At 41.8% G+C, this 18,309-nt stretch overlaps 3 protein-coding genes across 8 annotated transcripts; 2 read left to right on the forward strand and 1 right to left on the reverse strand.

The window, feature by feature from the left end:
• The first annotated feature begins 3,576 nt into the window (after window positions 1–3,576).
• avpr2l (arginine vasopressin receptor 2, like) lies at window positions 3,577–4,693 on the forward strand. Its single transcript, XM_040152888.1, has 2 exons — window positions 3,577–4,399; window positions 4,614–4,693. Exons 1-2 carry the CDS (start codon window positions 3,577–3,579, stop codon window positions 4,691–4,693), a joined length of 903 nt encoding a protein of 300 aa, XP_040008822.1.
• A 2,121-nt stretch (window positions 4,694–6,814) lies between these two features.
• On the reverse strand, window positions 6,815–15,397 carry LOC120801708 (THAP domain-containing protein 5-like). 5 transcript variants are annotated; one of them, XM_040148906.1, is made up of 4 exons: window positions 10,048–10,220; window positions 9,600–9,698; window positions 9,070–9,256; window positions 6,815–8,678 (listed from the first exon to the last, which is right to left on the reverse strand). In XM_040148906.1, exons 2-4 carry the CDS (start codon window positions 9,683–9,685, stop codon window positions 7,914–7,916), a joined length of 1,038 nt encoding a protein of 345 aa, XP_040004840.1. In that variant the 5' UTR covers window positions 9,686–9,698; window positions 10,048–10,220; the 3' UTR covers window positions 6,815–7,913. The 5 variants fall into 5 exon arrangements, with proteins under 5 accessions (XP_040004840.1, XP_040004850.1, XP_040004860.1 ...); XM_040148916.1 differs by lacking the exon at window positions 10,048–10,220 and adding an exon at window positions 10,006–10,024; XM_040148926.1 differs by lacking the exon at window positions 10,048–10,220 and adding an exon at window positions 9,841–9,971.
• LOC120801747 (dnaJ homolog subfamily B member 9-like) lies at window positions 10,165–12,878 on the forward strand. Of its 2 annotated transcripts, XM_040148970.1 has the most exons (3): window positions 10,165–10,285; window positions 10,602–10,845; window positions 11,241–12,878. In XM_040148970.1, exons 2-3 carry the CDS (start codon window positions 10,629–10,631, stop codon window positions 11,720–11,722), a joined length of 699 nt encoding a protein of 232 aa, XP_040004904.1. In that variant the 5' UTR covers window positions 10,165–10,285; window positions 10,602–10,628; the 3' UTR covers window positions 11,723–12,878. The 2 variants fall into 2 exon arrangements, with proteins under 2 accessions (XP_040004904.1, XP_040004911.1); XM_040148977.1 differs by having other exon boundaries at window positions 10,194–10,845.
• Window positions 15,398–18,309: the final 2,912 nt, after the last annotated feature.

Below are 18,309 nucleotides of genomic sequence, written 5' to 3' on the forward strand. Positions count from 1 at the left end.
TCTGCCTCAACACCCTTGTGTTCTGGGTGGGCGGCAATCACTTCCGCCCAAGAGAGCCACCATATTTGACTGCTGTGATGCCAGTGCTGCTCAGGTAATGGCATGACTAATATTATGACCTTCCGGGCTGGCTTGCTTGACAGGCTTACCTGCCAGCACACCAAGCTGATGGCGGAGGAGATTGTGGAGGTCCAGACAACAACAATTGTGTTTCATTGCTTGATTCAGGCCTTCGCTGTTGATGGTGGCCGCTCCATGTGTGCAGTGCAGGTGGATCAGAGGCACCTATGGCTGGGCCTCTCTACCCTGAAAGAGGCTGAATGTTGCTAGCTGCTGAACCTGGCACTCTACATGGAGTCCCTCTTTGGCCCAGACTTCCAACAAATGATTGATCCACTGGAAATGGCGAGGAAGGCATCAGAGCAGCTGAGCATCAACCTTCGCCCCTAGCAGCCTTACTCTTGACAGCAGAGACAGCAGGAGCAGCGTCGTCCTGGAGCCCGTCATTACTGTTGATGAAGGGCGTCAACCAAATCCTTACATTTCCCCTGAAAAGCCACTTTCATATAATGCTTGCGCTACACAGCTATCAGCCAGCTTTATGAGGGAGGGCAGGTGCCCTGTCAGAGAGGGGAAGCCTTTCTTTCCTCCTGTCCTTTGCAGGGCTGACGGTGAGGGAACAGTGTGTAAAGCCTGCTCCTCCTCGCTCTCCCCACACGTTGGTAACGCATAGCCTGTTTCCCCCTCACCTGTCCCAAAAGGCGGTTATGCTAGCTTGGCTGCAAAATTGTAGTCTGCTGATGTGACCAGCATGACAGCAGAGAAGTCTCACACCTCATTGGCTAACAACTGAAGACAGAGCAGGTACTGTCTTCAGGTAACGCGTACAGACTGAGTTGGGTGCCCGGCATGCCTAGGAAAAAAGCAAATTTTTTCACATAGAGAAAAACGCAGAATTTTCAGTGAAGGAGCAAGAGAGGAGATTTACACCTCCACCTAGGCATAGCACTCAAGTACTGATCCCACTCCCAGCTGCTAGACCATTCAAACTGCCTAGGAGCAAGGAGAATTTCCACTGTTATCTCTGTGATAGTCATTGTCATGTTGACTGTTACTCAGAGCATGCACAGTCACGCGGGTCTCTGAAACTGCCACAGGAGGTGTGGACCGGGACACAGCAACATTGTTGACAGAAACAATTGTGTCACTGGCCTGGAAGGGTGAGTTTTTTCTCATTTAATACAAGCAGCATGGCCCAGAAGACCAATCTGACAGCACCGCAGTTCACTAGATTGGGCTCAGTTATCTTACACTCGTGCTTGGGCCCTTTCTACTGGGTGCCCAGTGACAAGAGGAATAGGGTGGGTGGGCCCATTGACCCATCTTTTGTCTGGGCATTCAAAACTATGTTCAGGGAGAGTGGAGCATCTCGCCAGACATGGCCATGCGACCTGGCAGCAGTTTGGCTGGTCTGCGGCTGACCTTTTCACGAGCAAGGAGAACAGGCAGTGTGCTCTTTGGTTCTCCCTGAGAGCAGGCGATTCTGCCTTCCAGGAGGTGACCACCCAGACTGGCCTGCTCTACGCTTTTCATCCCCTGAGGCTAATGGTGCCACTGTTCCACAGGATCTGGATGCAGCACTAATGGGTCATTGGGGTAGCACCAGAGTGTCTGGGGTCGAGGTGGTTTCCGGACCTGGTTCGGATGTCATTGGCAGAGCCATTGCCAATCCCAGATCTGCTGTCGGCGCTGAATCATTGCAGGGGGCACCATTCACATGCGCCTGGTTCTGGGGCAGTGATTACAGCTGGCCATGATGGATGGAGCTGCTTGATGGCCAGAAGCCATCCGCTGGTCAAGCGCTTCCTGTGAGGAGTCCCTGTGGCAAGATTGGTCGTCTTGTCCCCAGTGGGGTCTGATGATGCTGTTGGTTGATCTCACAGGCCCACCTTTTGTGCTGTTGGAGCAAGTGGGCCTGAAATTGGTGTTAAGACTGCGCTTCTGTTGGCATTCGCCTTTGATAAGAGGGCTGGGGATCTCTGTGCTCTGACGGGGCACCCTTCCTGCATGTCTGTCAGCGGGGACAGGGACACGGTGGAACTGTGACCTAATCCATCCTTTCAGCCCAAGGTTATTTACTTCCTCCTTAAGGTTGAGAGTAATTTAGCTGAAGGCGTTTTTTTCTTCCACCTAACAGTAGTGAGGAGGAGAATTGCCTTCATACTGCCGCTACACGGACCACACGGTGGGCCTAAGGAAGTCCAGTCAGCTGTTTTTTGCCATAGTGTGTGGGCTCAGGGTGCTCCGCTGTCTGCACAATGGATTGCTCATTGGATATGTGGTATAATCTGCAGGAGCTATGAGGCCATTGCTAATACCCCTCCAGTGGGCTTTAGCGTGAATTACACCAAGGGGGGGGGTCACAGCCTTGACTGCTCTGTTGCTTGGCTGGTCTTCCACTTCCGCCTTTGTTCAATTGTACCTCAGAGATATAACAGCTGGTTCAATGTTTCATTTGGTGCTTGTTGCGCCATCTGAGGTAGATGGACGCCGCTGAGGCAGTGTGGTAGGTATGTGTCCTCAGGATCCCACATTGTGATGCCGGAGCTGCTGGACTTGTTTTTTGGTTTTTCCTCTCGCACAGTCAGTTGCTGGCCTTTAGAGGTCAAGGCTGTGGTCCAGCTAGGAGTACATCAATCCCTAACGGCATTTGCCTTCGGTGTTAACCAATAGCAAAGCCCATTACAGGGTGGAGCATGTACGTCATAGAACTGGAGTAACTGGATGTAACTCCAGTTCAAAACCTAATTTGGTAGACAAAGAAAAGGCAAAAAAGGCATGACATAAATATTAAATCAGTTGCTATGAACAGATGAATTTGCACTAATCTAGGGAGGGCTAAGGGTTGGCCAATTGCACAGCATTTGAAAAACATTGATAATTTAACATTGTAGCCTAATACATTGGTAAATAATTAATTAGGAATAAATCTGATAACAGTCCTGAGCATCTGTATACTGCTTGTATCCAGTATTGGTGCACTTTTACTCTCACTTAAAACAATCTCTGGATCTGAAAAACACTAAGTAAAGACTAAGCATAATCTATAACAGAATACAGGTATTTCAGCACTTGTTAGAGAACCGTTATAGAACAATTAAGTTCTGAAGATTAATAATATACATTAAAAAGTTCAGGGGGAAAATGCATTTAGATTTCAGTGTGCATTTTTTAGGTTATGGGTCTAAGGATTACAAAATGACACACTATGAGTTGAATAAAGTTTTTTTCTTCATTTCGGTAAATTCTAGTAATTTTCCATATTTCTATATTTGACTGCATTTGTATCTCATAAGCCTTGCATTGACGTTCATCCGCCACTGAGCAGTTTGACCCCCCTCTCCCCTTCAAGTCGTTGGCTTTCGCTCCTGGCAGCCAGCTCATTGTGGAGCGCCATAGGAGGAGAATGTTTCTGCGCCACCATGGCAATATTCCAACACCTAGATAATATGCAGAAATGTTGATTAAACCCTGAAGTTACGAGACATACAGGAAACGTCAGGAATTCGCGCTCAAATGGATACCATAAGCAACAGCTCTGAAATGGCAACAGATGAGGATGGGGAGGTGTATGAACATTTTGCACTCATCCGAGCAGGAATTTTGGGTTTGGTCTTTGTTCTTGCAACATGTGGTAACCTTTTTTTCTTGGGCACACTTTGGAAGAAGCGAAAAAGAAACACAAGGACCCAACTGTTCCTATTCCACCTGTGCTTGGCAGATCTGGTGGTGGCTTTTTTCCAAGTCCTACCGCAGTTTTCCATTGAAATTACGCACAGGTTCCGAGGCACGGACTTCCTGTGCCGGTCCGTAAAATACCTACAAGTGGTTGGGATGTTTGCCTCCGCGTACATGATAGTGGCTATGACCATAGACCGGTACCATGCGGTTTGCAGACCGATGGTTTCCTTCCTGAATGGCTCATTCAGGAGATATCTCTCCATAGGCGCAGCGTGGCTGCTCTCCCTCGCCTTCAGCTCTCCTCAGCTCTTTATCTTCTCTCTCCAGGAGGTGGAGGGGAACCGGTACGACTGCTGGGCGACATTTATTGAACCTTGGGGGAGCAGGGTCTACATCACCTGGATCACTCTGGCAGTGTTTGCCCTGCCAGCCGTCATTTTACTCTATTGCCAAATAAGAATATGCACAACAATCTACTTCAACATGAAGAGGAAGGCGCTGCAGGCAGGGCGCGCAGGCACGAAGGGGGTGTCCAACGCGATGCTCAAGACTCTGAAAATGACATTTGTTATTATAATGGCATACACAGTGTGTTGGAGCCCATTCTTTGTTGCACAGTTATGGTCTGCATGGAGCCCAAGCAGCGCGCCTACTAAAGGTTGGTCTATTTGTGAAAAAAAAAAAAAAAAAAAAAAAGATCTCCAGGGGGTCCCCATCCTTTAAGGACCAAGTATTAGCGCAACATCGTATTTAAAATCACTGTGTTGCAGGCCCATATTTTATATATAAATAATGACTCATATATTAAGCGTTTATGTCAAGCTAGGCATCAATTGTGCATCTCTCTTTCCCCCTCTCTCTCTCTCTTTCAGGCCCCGTGTTTGCCATCATCATGCTGCTGGCCAGTCTCAACAGCTGCACCAACCCTTGGATATATCTCTGTTATAGCTAAATGGTGGAGCCGCATGAACCAGAACTGTTACAGACATTTCATATCAAAAGATCGTAAAAAGCCAGGTCCTGATGAACTCCAGTTGGGTCGCGTGGCTGAGGATATCTGACATCGAGAGAACTAAAAATCCAATCATGGATCCTGTTTTTAAAATCTGTAGTTTCTGTCTACGAATGCTGTTTTATGAGGACTAAGGTTACAAGATGATTTTTTTTAAAAATACTAAAGAGGACTGAAATTTGTTGTACGGTCTATTAGATATGATAAAAATTCTATCTAGAGTGGTTTCCCCATTGCTGTATATGAGTATCAGACTGGATTTCTGTTGGCATTTTAAAGTATTTGGTCAGTTAATTGTCACCTGTTTCAGTGCTCTGACAAAACATCCATCGTATAAAAGAAAAGCACATATTTTATATGTTTTAGCAGAGTAGTTTGCAGCTATCCAACAAACTGATACATATAGTGCTTGATGCATGTTAAAATATGCCAGGACAAGTATCTTTACAAGGGGATTAACAATGTTTGCACATAATACTGAGCTGTCTTTCATTCAGAGCCAGAGGATGATGAGATGCAGGCCTTTTCAAATGATTAAAAAAAAACAAACAAACAATAAAGACATAAAACTTAATTGTCATTCTATACACACTGTACAGAGAAACAGAATGTCAGGCTAGACATCATTCACATTCAACACATTCTTTTATGGATGTTGTGAACTGCACACATGAGCTATTTGCATCTCTTTCTGCTTTTATTACTCTGCTTTTTGTGTGATCACAAATAAACACTGAAAAATACTGTTCCTGATATTCCATCCAAAACATAAATGATAATAACTATTTAAAACACTGGCTGATGAGCACAATAAGATTCAGCTTTAAATTTCATTTTTTCAAAAAGCTTTTTAAAATTGACTTTTATCATGTAGCCTTTAGGCTATATAATCTTTTGCTTTCGCTTATTCTATCCCTATAGTCCTGTCTGTTATGTACTTTTGTTACGTTAGTTATTCTATTATAAATATTTTAATCCTTAGTCTTTTTTTATTGATCATCAATTTTTCATTTCCATTTCTCCTCTTTTTGTATCTTTGTCAATACTGCACATTTCCAAACAAAGATTAGTATTATTACTCCGAGATCAAGACCTGCACCTATCTCTATAGGATTTGGTCCTTGCTGGGAGATCTCAGTGCATTAGAACCCTAATGCACTGAGATGAAATTTTGTTTTCCCTCCAAGATGTGGGTTACGACAATGTCATTTCATTACTAATTTTGAGAATCAATTCTCCTATTACTTTCTAGTGCAGTAGCAGAGCCCCGTGAAGCCCAGGGAAATGTGTCATCTTGTAACCTTTTCATGTAATGCAACACCCTGGAGTCATTTGATATTGCACTTTGCAAATCCTTTCATATGTGCGATCAATCATTTTGTAATTAATTCAAAACATAACTTAGCCTCTCCCCCGCCCCTTTCTTTCACCCAAACACAAGCAGTTTAGAAAACTAAAGTACATCGAATTAATGATCATTGCATTTACCCTCACAAATCAGAAAGTCCATCATGCCAACATTATGAATGTATACTGCCCTTTTGGTCTAATTAAAGTCTTGACGTAATGCACTTACGTAATGCTTCGCTCAATTAAATCCCAGCAGCCGTGTTTTCTTTTTTGCCACAACCACTGACATGCTGGTTTGAATGTATACATCACCTTATCCTGTTGTTGACAAGTACTTTCTATCTATTTTCATCACAGATGTGGGCTAAGAATACTATATTTTAACATGGTCACAGTCCTCTCTGCTCTGTTCCACAGATTCTGTGACCAGACCTGCTAGAGTGCTGAAACAGCCTGTGGCATATTTTATTCTGGAAAGCTGCTTCAAATAGGATTAAGTATCTCACTTGCAAAAATACTGTGATAACTAATTCAGGGCCCAAGGGTGGAAAAGTGAGATATCAATCCTGCAGCGGGCTTATGATAATGTCATTGTGCAGTTTAAAATAGTCACCAGGCACATAATGGTGACACAAACACAACGCCAAGAGGTGCTCATGCTTTAAGAAACACATTTGAAGTACACTTTATTCTACTTCAAAGTAAATACATCACTTGTTTTTTCTGTAAAGCTGAATATTTTGGACTTACAGAAGATTGCACAGAATGACAGGGTGGTAGTTGCAATCAATCACAGCACTGAAACAAAATGAGCCTCTCCTTATTTGAACATGATTTCCTAGTGATTCCAGGACTGTAAAACCTTGCTATTACATGTGCTAACGGTGTTGTTTGAACATGCTGAAAAGAACTGATTTGGTGTTTCAACAGAGCAAGCAGTAGCTGTTCCAGTCTGATAAATAGCAAAGTTAAAGAGGAAATATTTTTACCAGTTGTATATCAAAGTATTAAGAAGACATAATTCATGGTGGTCCTTAAAAAAAAAAAAAAAAATCTACATTAAGACTTAAATAAACATACAGCACTTTAGCAGCAGGGTGGTAAGAAGGCCTGTCTTTTAACTGAAAAGTAAAAGTGCAGATTGAAGGACGAGCAGCATGTGTCTATGCAAAACCTGGCATGTCAAAGTGCTCTGTTGCTTTTCTGAACCCTTGTTAGTCATTATGAATCATAAAAGTACCTCAAATGCTATACAAATCTAAATAAAAACAGAAAATAAGAGTGGCCAAATAAATTAAATCATGAATACTGACTCTGATGAAACATCAAATAACACCGTGAAATTATATCGTTGACCGAGTAACAAAGGAAACTGTCAAACACAGACCAGATGATAAAATACAACGGGCTGATGGTATTGCAGAAAAACAACTGCAAAAGAGCCATTAGTAAGTTAGGATATGGTACTGATCACATCATTGAACAGAAAATCTTGGCTATGTATCAGTAAAACATAGCAACAAGCCACAGAAAATCAATGCTACAGTGAAGATTTGAAACACCGGCAATAGAGATGGTCGCACAGTGCCACCATGTGGAGACAAGAAGGTAATCAGATACACTGTTGTAATGTGGAAAGAGACAGCAATGATGCACAACACTGAGTACCAATCGAGTTGTGTAAAATCTAGCACAGTTAGTATATCTGGGTTTTTTGTATGGTATCTATAGGATCATGTGCAACATGCCTGCAAAAGTGAATCAATGGTAACAATTAAAATTCATACCATTCCACAATATTGGTCTAAAATCAGAGCAGCATGGATGATATATAATCTTCTAAAACTTTCTGCTTCTCTTTAAAAACAGCCCCGTCCCTCCTCAGGAGGGCTATCTCAGTCTCAAGAGCATGGAGTTTAGCCACAGTGCTCTCCTCTCTGCGATCCAGTTCCAAGATCTTTGCGTGCAAACTCAAGATCTTACTCCAAAGCTGATCTTTGTCCGTGTCTGGTCTGCAGTAAGAGTGCTCGTAAACAGAAACGTGCTCTCCCTCACAGGGTCCCCTCTCCTCCAGACAGCAGCCTGTGGCTTCGTCCTGAACACTTTCCACAGCAACAAAGCTAAAAGCCGGTTCCAGCGCTGCTTGGAGGGCAGCTGCATCTATATTTGCCTCTCCATCTGAGAAAGGGCCCAGCAAGTCACAGCACAAAATAGTCACAGCGGAGTCAGCGGGCTCTTCAGAATGGGGCTCATTGCACGTGGGAAGAGCGAGACAGGACGCTGCTGGTATTCCACTATCACCTTTTACCTCACAAGCAGCAGTCTGTGTCTCTGACAGGTTTGCTGGACAGGAGATGCCAGTGTCTGACACCAGTGGCAGTTCAAATATCATCTCTGTGTCTTTAGCAACAATGTTGTTTGTTGTACTGAACTGGAACTTTTTGCATGTTCTGCTCAAAATGAGCGGCCTCTGACCGAGAGGACAGTCAAATCCTGTGGGCACAATGTCAGTGTCTGAAGTCCTGGATTTGGCCTTGGGGTTCCTTTTAATGGTGGTCACTTCTTTCTCTCCATCCTGAGATTAAAAGGAAATGAGTGTTCATTAAATAAGATTATGCAAAAGTACAAACACAATACTGTAACAAGCTACATTTCTGTAATGGAACTGTGATTGACAAGAAGTCAGAAATTCCCTGCAGAGCTGTATAATTCAGACAAGTGCTGCTCAATCATAAGCGATGCAAAAGAATAAAGATTAAAGAACAGGCTTGTTGCACACCAAAAACCTCTTGGCTTCTGCAAGTGAAAGTTTTCCCTTCCACTTTTTTGCCTTTTACTTGCACTATTCCTCTTGCAAAAAAAGCCTAAGTTCGACCAAAGCTAAATTTGTGGCGAGCAGCAAGCCCCTTTCTCAGTGATGGAACTGTAACAGACGCTGAGACAGGAAAAACAACACAGATATATACATCCTCAATGGAAGGAAAAATAGTCGGGATGGCTGTGTTCTTCAGATAGCGGATGCCCCATCGAATATCGAAGCAGTCCTCTGTGAAGTGCTCGCTGCAAAGGCACTGATGTCGACTCGGGGTCCACTCCTCCCGCCTCATGTTGTCCACCCATTTCTGAAGCCTGGGCTTGTCTTGCAAGGGAAACCTTAGGGGGGGCAGAGAGGGTAAAGTTAAGTACGGGCTGTTTCTAAACTGAAAGTACAAAAAGGTTTTAGTAGGGGAGTATCAGCCTCACTTGAATATTGCATCATCTCTAACATTTTCATTAATTCACATTCATTACAACACTCTCACAGTCTCCTCCTGTGTACCATTAAAGGCAGGTAACCATGACATACATTATATACCACTAATATGAGATTAAAACCTCTAAAACCAATATCAACTTTCACTACAGACGCTAGGAATAACAGAAAAGGAGCTCGTGCAGTCAAACTAAACAAATATTTCAACTCAGAGAGACACCAGAAAGCAAACAGAATACATACGGGTAGAAACTAATTCTCTTGTTGTCTTGTCTAGATGCACTTCCCCCGCGGTTTCTGCAAGCTTTAACAGCGCAGTACCGTGGCATATCTGCAGTGAAACTACATGAAATCGCTTTATTGAGACACGTTTGTGGCTAAAAATGTTTTGAAAACACAAAACTGCTCATAAAACTGTCACTTCCGGGTTGTAGCTCTCGTAGCGGAGGTGACGTTTATTTTCAAGCTTGTTAACGTAACTTACACGACTACAAACGGTTGCACAACTATGTGGAAGCAATTACATAAAATAAGATTCCGTCCACCTCTCTTTTAAGCATTCAGCTATTTTATGTAAAAATAATAACAATAATAGTCATATAAACTAAACAATAACATTTATTCGGCTGAAAACATGTTTAGGTCTCACACATCAATCGATAAGCGAGGACAGAAATATACGCAGTGCAACCTCTTGCTTCGGTTGTATTCTTTTCGGACTCGTCCCTATTCTCCACGTGCGCACTGTTTCCACCAATCCGAGCGCCCTGAGTCACTGTGTTAAGAAATGAACCAATGGCGTTGCGAGTCGTGGTGCTACAGCTCAGGAATGCAGCTCGTCAACAATCGCTAGCTTTCGTTTCGCATCAGCTGGAGCTGTCGGCGGCTGATAGAAGTTGTCCCCGGGCCGTTTGTCACCTCGTCCCCCGGTAAGCTCTCTTTTCCGGGACGCATTAACGTTATTTTTGTCGTAGGTGGTTGATCTGCAGCCGAAAACAAACAAACGATTATCATTAAGAAGGCAGAGCTTATTTAAGTTTCTCCCTTATTCCACTAAAACAGTGACTTGTCATTTTCTTGAGCCTAACGTCACTCTGTTGAAACTAGCTTGCAGAGTAACGTTAAAGACGTTATATATCCTATATCCTGGGTGTCTTTTGAATTTTACAACTGTTTCCAAAGTTTTCCTGCGTCTCAGGGGTGTGTGAAACGTCGTTAACGGAGCTGTCAAACGGCTCTTCACAGCCGCAACGGTGCCAAAAAACCAGCAGTATGGCCACAGCGCAGTCTGTGTTGCTGCTAGCAGTGCATGTTCTGCTGATCTCGGAGTTCATCCTGGCCAAGAGAGACTACTACGACATACTGGGGTTGCCCAAAGATGCCACTGAGCGCCAGATCAAGAAAGCCTTCCACAAGCTGGCCCTGAAGTACCACCCCGACCGAAACAAGGGCCCAGACGCCGAGGCCAAGTTCAGAGAAATAGCCGAAGGTAAGTGAGCTATTATGTCATTCTGTAATGTAGCGCAAATAACCGCGTAGACTCAATAGTCTTCTTTTTACACCAGGTCTATTCTGTGTCAGACGTGAATGTATACGTTTAAGAACCAATTTATTGGCACGCTCTTACCTAAGGGGCCTTATTAAAAGGAATTTGCACTGGAAAGGTGTACCATTTAAGCTTATGTGTGTGAAAAGGAACGGAAAAATGGAAAAACATGATTTTCAACTAATGCTGTCTGCTACAGTTGGCAATGAATAGATAATAAACGTCACCACATTGTTTAAAGTTGAAATAAAAACGTCTAAAATGTTCAGAAACGTTTGAGCAGCAGTGTCACAGCAACCAACACAATGAGTGGTGTAATGCTCCTTTGTCTCTTCCAGCATATGAAACCTTATCAGACGATAAGAAGAGGCAGGATTATGACCAGTTTGGCCATGGCCCATCACCAGGGGAGGGCCAAAGAGGAGGAGGAGGTGGTAATTACAACTTCAACCAGCATTACCAGTCCTTCAACTTCAACTTTGATGACATTTTCAAAGACTATGACCCCTTTGGTCAGCAACAACGACACCAACACCACTTTCACTCCCACTCTCAAAATCAAGCCCATCAAAAGAGACACTTTGACAGCCACTTCCAGGCCCACCGCGAGGCGATGAACAGGCAGAGGAGACAGTTTCAGCAGGGGGGCTTCGGTGGAGGACTCTTTGATGATGTGTTTGAGGACTTGGAGAAGATGTTCTCCTTTAACACACACGGTTCCAGGACTGACAACAGATTCCAGAGCACGGGAAAGCAGCACTGCAGGACAGTGACCCAGCGTAGGGGGAACATGGTGACCACCTTCACTGACTGCTCCTGAGGCAAGCAGAAAACAGTGCTCTACAGAGGGCAGCCACTTGGGACACTGCTAGGTTTTTACTTGTGGTTTTGGAATTGATTGCTAATTTATCATTTGGTGGAATAGAGAATGGTTTGTGTGGCTTTTGTAATTTCCTGTATGTAATTTCCTCTCGGAACAAATATCCAAGCTGGCCTGATAACGGCTTCTTCCAAGCAATAACTCACTAAAATTATTGCTTACAGCACAGTAGTAAGTCTTAGGCTCAGATACCTCCCCATTATTTAGCTTTCCAGGTTCATTATGTTTACTAGTGTTTGTTTTTTTATAATGGTACAATCTACTAGACTCAGGTATGGCCTAAAGTAAAAGATAACTTAAATGACAAAGATTATTTTTTTTGTTTAGGTGAGCAGTGAGGCAATAACATTTATCAAACATCAGTTGTACCATTTTGAAACATTGATTCTGCAGCTAATTGGGCCATACTATTATAGTGCTTTTCTACAAAAGGAACCTTTTGTTAACATAAAACCAGGCTATGCTGAACTTAGCATTATGTACTGCTAGATTTATACATTTTGCTTCCTGGTTTTTTTTTTTCATTAGCTCAAAGATTCAATTAAGTGGCTAACGTAATACAAATTTGGATTTATAGCACTTGCAACAAATTTAGCTGTGAAAATGGAGCTTCACATCCCGAGATGTGTTCAAGTTGGCGATTATCAACTGTTACCTCGTTTTAGTTTCTTTCTACAGAGTTGCATCTACCTTCACTCAGTCAGGGTTGGAAAAAATAACATCAGTCCCATGACAAATACTGGCAAACTTAGCCAGGGGCAGTGTTCGTGTGCCCTCTCAGCTGTTTTGTAACCAGTTGTTATGATGGTTACTAAACCTGGGAGTCATCTGCCAGTGAAGCTGAATGGTCTGAAAAGTTAAGTTTCCTGAACTGATCATAATGTGCAATATTTAGCACCTTTGCTCTTCATGTTGCCTATCTTTCATAGACAGTGCTATGTTAAGGTCATTGTCTTGTGTCCGCACTTTTGTGTGTGTGTGTGTGTGTGTGTGTGTGTGTGTGCGTGCGTGCGTGCGTGCGTGTGTGTGCGCGCATTGAGATTGCCCTGAATGTTAATTGGTTGCGTAATGTTAGAAGAATGAATAAAAAGCTACAAGAGCAAATGTGTTTGTTTTGTATTGGTAGAGGAAAAGTAATGCATCCATGACAGTCTTAATCAGAAATATAATACGTTTTTTCAGATAATGTTAATATTATTTGAAATATGTTTACCTGTTACCTGTAGTAAATAACAGAATGAAATCTAGGTTTGCCTCTGGTATATACACTAATGCAAATTTTAATATCAAGCGGGTAGTTAACATGCTTCTAGTGCATTGAAATATGTCTTGTGGGAGTTTTCAAGCTTCTCAGACTATAGTATATTGAATATTCTGTATATATAATATATATATTAAGTTGCTACCCGTGGGTCGTTCACAGCTTTTTGCAGGACTCAATTAAAAAAGTTAGAGTTCCTGTTATTTTTTCTGCCCCATATCGATGAGACTCAGCAGTGTTCCTCACTATACAGTATAGCCAAGTGATATTCTAGAAAGTTGTTGTTCCATGTTAACATCCAGTGGAGACCGTACTTTCATAACAGAGGAAGGCAGAGTTTAAAACGATATCTGCAACAGCTTGTGAAAGGGAAAAGCACATGATGGAGTAGAAGCTAACTTGACAGAAAAAAAATTATTCTAAAATAAGAGTAAATTCGGCATGGCAATTACACTGTAGCACAAGCTGATCAGCTTGATGGGTGGCCCTCTTCAGTAGCTTTGTAATTGCCATCTGCGTCACTGTTAAAGGGCAAATAAAACCATGCATAATTGAAAAATAAGTGCTGAACAGGAGTGTGAAAAATTAATGAAATTTTTCAGATCAAGCAGATTTTTTATTAAATAGCAATTCTGCCTTTATCAAATCATACGTATTTCAATAAAGTCAATCCTACACTTATCAAAACAAGTTAAAAGTTAGGTGTAAATGGATCTATTCCATTATAGGGTATATATGGCATTTAATTTTTAGGCTGCATTAAAATTATTAGAAGGAATAGCACATGACTCAGAGGAGGAATCGTTTTGCCTTAATGCAATCCATCAGATCGCCCACGAGATCTCCAATGTATTTCATGGCAGCTCAGAGTATACTAAGACACTAAACATAACTAGAGAACAAGTAGCTGCAATTCTATAAATTGAAAAAAAAAGATTGCTGAACGGGTTCATGTTTCTAAAAGTGGCAAAGTAGGTTAAAGAACTTACACACGGCAAATAGGTAAACCACAGCAAGGTCAGCAAATGCAGGCTATATAAGGTTCCCCAAGAATCAACCCAATGTGACTCGTGTCTGTTCTTGCATTATTACAGCCTTTTACCTTAATACTAGAGGTGACCCACAAGAGAACTTTCATCCAGCTTTGAAGGTCTTCTCCAGGCGAAGACAAGCTGTGGTGACACACCACACATCGTATGTGACTTGGGTAATTGATACAGTAATATATAGTACATGTGAGGACACTATGCCCAGTCATTCAGTTACTGGGAGCGTGTTTCACTGGTTCTGGAATATTCAGATTTAAACCCTGTGTACGCCTGGTATTAAAATGCGATCTGCATCTGGACAACTTATTCGGATGAGGAAAAACGCATGTTAATGCAAGGTGTTAATGCGTTGTTAGGTTCACAAAAGTAGTGGAATATATGGATAAAATAGTAAATAAATAGATAGTAAGTAAATAAATGCATACCAAATTAAGTTTTGTAATCATTTTTTTTCAGTAGAAGTGCTGCCTGTCACACTTCTTTCACCAAATGTTAGAGGGACTGAGATAAAATGGGAATGATGAATGACTTCATACCACATATCAAGCTTCATGGGATGTGTGCAAATGAAAAATTAGTTTTTTTTTTTCTCAAACCAAATATTTACTATATATAAACAAGACAAACTATTTACAATATTGACATATTCACATGTGTGGCTGCTGGAGAGATGCTGCACGTGGTTCAGTTAGCCAAGGCAGCTGTGAATCTTCTCTGTAAAATAAATAAAAATTTAAGGATATTCATTACTACTAAGTTCATTGAAAGGAAGTTCTCACTCCCGTGTTCCCTTTCTTCCTCCAGATCCCCCCCCCACACCCACCCACCCACAACAACTCACACCGGAGAGGGATGTGGGGATGCTCTCTCCCATTTCACAGCTCTTGACTCCATACTCAAAAAGAGATTTCCAGTAATTTTACATTCAGTATAAAAATCACACACACACACTTAAATCAAATTCTATGAAAGACAAAGTCTCATCTGCACAGAACAGTATGACACAATTGCCAGTGGCACCATGTATATACTATTAAAAAGTGCACCATCACTGTCATTTTGCAGAACGAAGTTTGTGTAAACTAAATACACTTACCCATTTTCGAATGGGTCGCTTTCATGTTTGTATTCTTCTTCGTCGTACGAATCAAACCCCTCAAGCCCTGAAGCGCCGTCACCCTTGTCCCTGTGTTGCAACACCTTCGGCAGCCACTAGGGGCGGTAGCCAATTCACTGGTCTGTCCAGTCTGCCCACGGGCCACGGTCGCCGACACGGACCGCTGGCTGCTACCGCCCTGGCCCTTGTGGTCCGTTGCGTGGTCCTAATCCACCGCACACCTATCCTGTCTGATCTCCTCTTCTCTCTTCTTTGGCTGTGTGGATACACTTTTGTAAACTAATAATGCATTGTTTTGGTTGACAGAGATAAAGGAACGCCACGAATCGCAATATTTCGTCTGTGAATTATATTCTGTTGTTGTTTAGGCCTAGATTGTATTGTTATAGTGGCATTACATTTTGAAGTTTGTGTGAAGCTAGACAGAAAGATATAGGTAGATAGATACGCGGATGGTGAGTATGCGTCGTGTGATGAAGCTTCTCACTAGTTCCTTTGTTTTTCCAACAGCTGACAAAAAGTGTTTTATGGGGGACTAAGCCGAAGGCAAGTTCTGTCGTAGAAACATACACACACACACACACACAAACGGAACAATTTTGATTCATCTCCTTTTGAAAGTTGTTTTCTTCAGGATCGGTCTCTCTATCATTCGCTTTTTTTTCCTCTGGTCTTTCAGGTTTGGTATCCTCCTGTAATTACACTGCCAATCTTTTTCTCAACCCTCTCCTCTGCCCCCATCCCGACACACACAATAAGATCAGCGCAATAAACTAGAAAAGCTCATCCAAATCAATCTTTTATGGTTAAATCACAAGTCTGAGATTTGCACGTGGTACAAGTGTTTGATGTAAAAAATAACCACGCCGAAACAATTCAGCCTACTTCCGCACCATGTGACCATCATGTGACTTTCGTTAAAAGGACCGACAGCAGGTCGAGAACCAAGACAAGTTTTCCACCACAGGTAACAGGAAGTCCAGTCCAGGTTCATCTGTGCAGCCCATTCTGCGCTGTAATAAACACATGCAGCTGTTACACTCACAACTGCAGCCCGTCAAACAACAGCACTGCAAATAGGAACTAAATTTGACCTTCTTCTGTTTGAAGTGACTGTTAACATTTTCTTGGTGGAAAGGCAATCAAATGACTAGAAAAGAGTTCCAAAACGACCTCAAAGAGACACAAAGTAAGAAACAACTTAAAGAAATGCCAAACAACCACAAAGAGTCTCAAAATGACCACAGAGATGCAGCCATGTCATTATATGTTATTTTGTCTTTTTTTTAGTTTGGGTCTCTTGCTCATAGGGGCAACAACCGCAAAGAACTGCAAAACTGTAGGAGGGTTGAGGGTTGGGGGGGCATTTACACATCTGTGTCCAGGGGCCCATTGTTTTAGAATCTGCCCATACCTTAATTACTCTGAAGCAAGGGGGCATGAAAAAATGACAAAAATGTTAAACATTGACGATAATGATAATAATAATTAATAGTGCTGTAAATGCTAATGAAATCATATTATTAGAGTTATTATAATAATACTTAACCCTGCAACCATCCAAAAATAATGCCATTGAATAATTCCTACTTAAATATATATATAATTTACCACAATACATTATACTGTATACTGTAGCCTAGTTACACAATATAAATGAGTTAGATAAACTTAGTCATATTATTATTTTTAAGAAGAATATAGATACATAGATATGAATAAATATATAATGTTATATATAATATTAAATATTACATAAAATAAGTAATGATAACAATAATAATAATTGCATTAACAGATAAAATAATCCCACTAATGTCACATGGGAAAATTTTTATTTAAATATGTGCAATTGCCCCAACAATAGAACTAAAATAATCAGGTGTTTTACATTATGATTTTCACTGTCAAAGTGAATGATAATGCTGAGGTTCACAGTTGATGCTTGACCCTTGGAAACAGCAGCTAAGAAAACTGTTTCACCAATAGGTCTCTTTAGTGGCTGTTCAGCTCTTGGTCATATCACATAATCTTTAGGTACTCAGAGAAAAATGGAAATATGAACATCTACAATTCTATAAAAACTGGGCAAACTCAATCTATCTGTCATCACACAAACTTCCCCGTAACAATACAATTTAAATTGTATTACTTTAAAGTTATTTTGAAGTTTTTTGACGCTACATAGCTTCTAGCTATCTCGATAGCTAGCGATCGCTAGCTAGCGATAGATAGATAAATAACAGAGACACCCAACTGGCCTTTCACAATATACCCCGAATGATCACAACTGGCCCCAAACAGAAGTGGGTGAAGAACCTTTGGGCATTATTAGAGAGAAAAACATGCTGTACGGCGGCAAATGACTGCTGGATAGCCGGAAGGTTTCCATCCAGGGAAGGACTCTTTTAACAATTAATTTGAAATTCTGTTTTTTTTGTCCTATGTTATGCTGTGATGTGACGTGCTCTGCTTTTACTTCATTTAATCGATTGTACACTGATGTGAATAATGTCGTCATCACTGAACTTGTGCCTCTGGTCAGCGCGCCTGTAAGATATCACAAATCTCCAATGTGTTGCCCCCTCCCAGTAAAACTCCTCTTTGGCAGGTGAGAAAGGGAGGCAGACGCCATGTCATGGAGGTTCATATGGCTGTTTTCACCCACCTAAACCAATAGTGGAGTCAACGGTGAAAAGGACCACAGTGCAGTGGTACAGCCTACGGAAACATGCAGACAAAGAATAAAAAATAATAATGGCAGTAAAGGTGGCATAATGGCCTCCTAGTTGCAGAATTGACCTGCTGGAATAATGAAAATGAATTATTTTTATTGTTTATGTTCTGTTTGGGTGTTTACTCTGTGATTGTAAGATGAAAAGAAGACCCCAGAGGACCCCAGTAGGAGACACAAGATGGAGGACAGACCCAAAATGGAAATAAAGATGAGGGGACAGACCCATGCCAAATGAGGAGATGAGGAAAAGTTGTGCCAAGAGTGAAGAGAAAAAGAAACCCTCAGTCTAGATGAGACCAGAAATCAATTAACGCAGGCTCAGGAAGAGAAAACACATGATGAATAGCCCAAAGATAATAAGAG

This window comes from Xiphias gladius, chromosome 2 (genome assembly GCF_016859285.1).
Source record: "Xiphias gladius isolate SHS-SW01 ecotype Sanya breed wild chromosome 2, ASM1685928v1, whole genome shotgun sequence".
Classification (NCBI taxonomy): Eukaryota; Metazoa; Chordata; class Actinopteri; order Istiophoriformes; family Xiphiidae; genus Xiphias; species Xiphias gladius.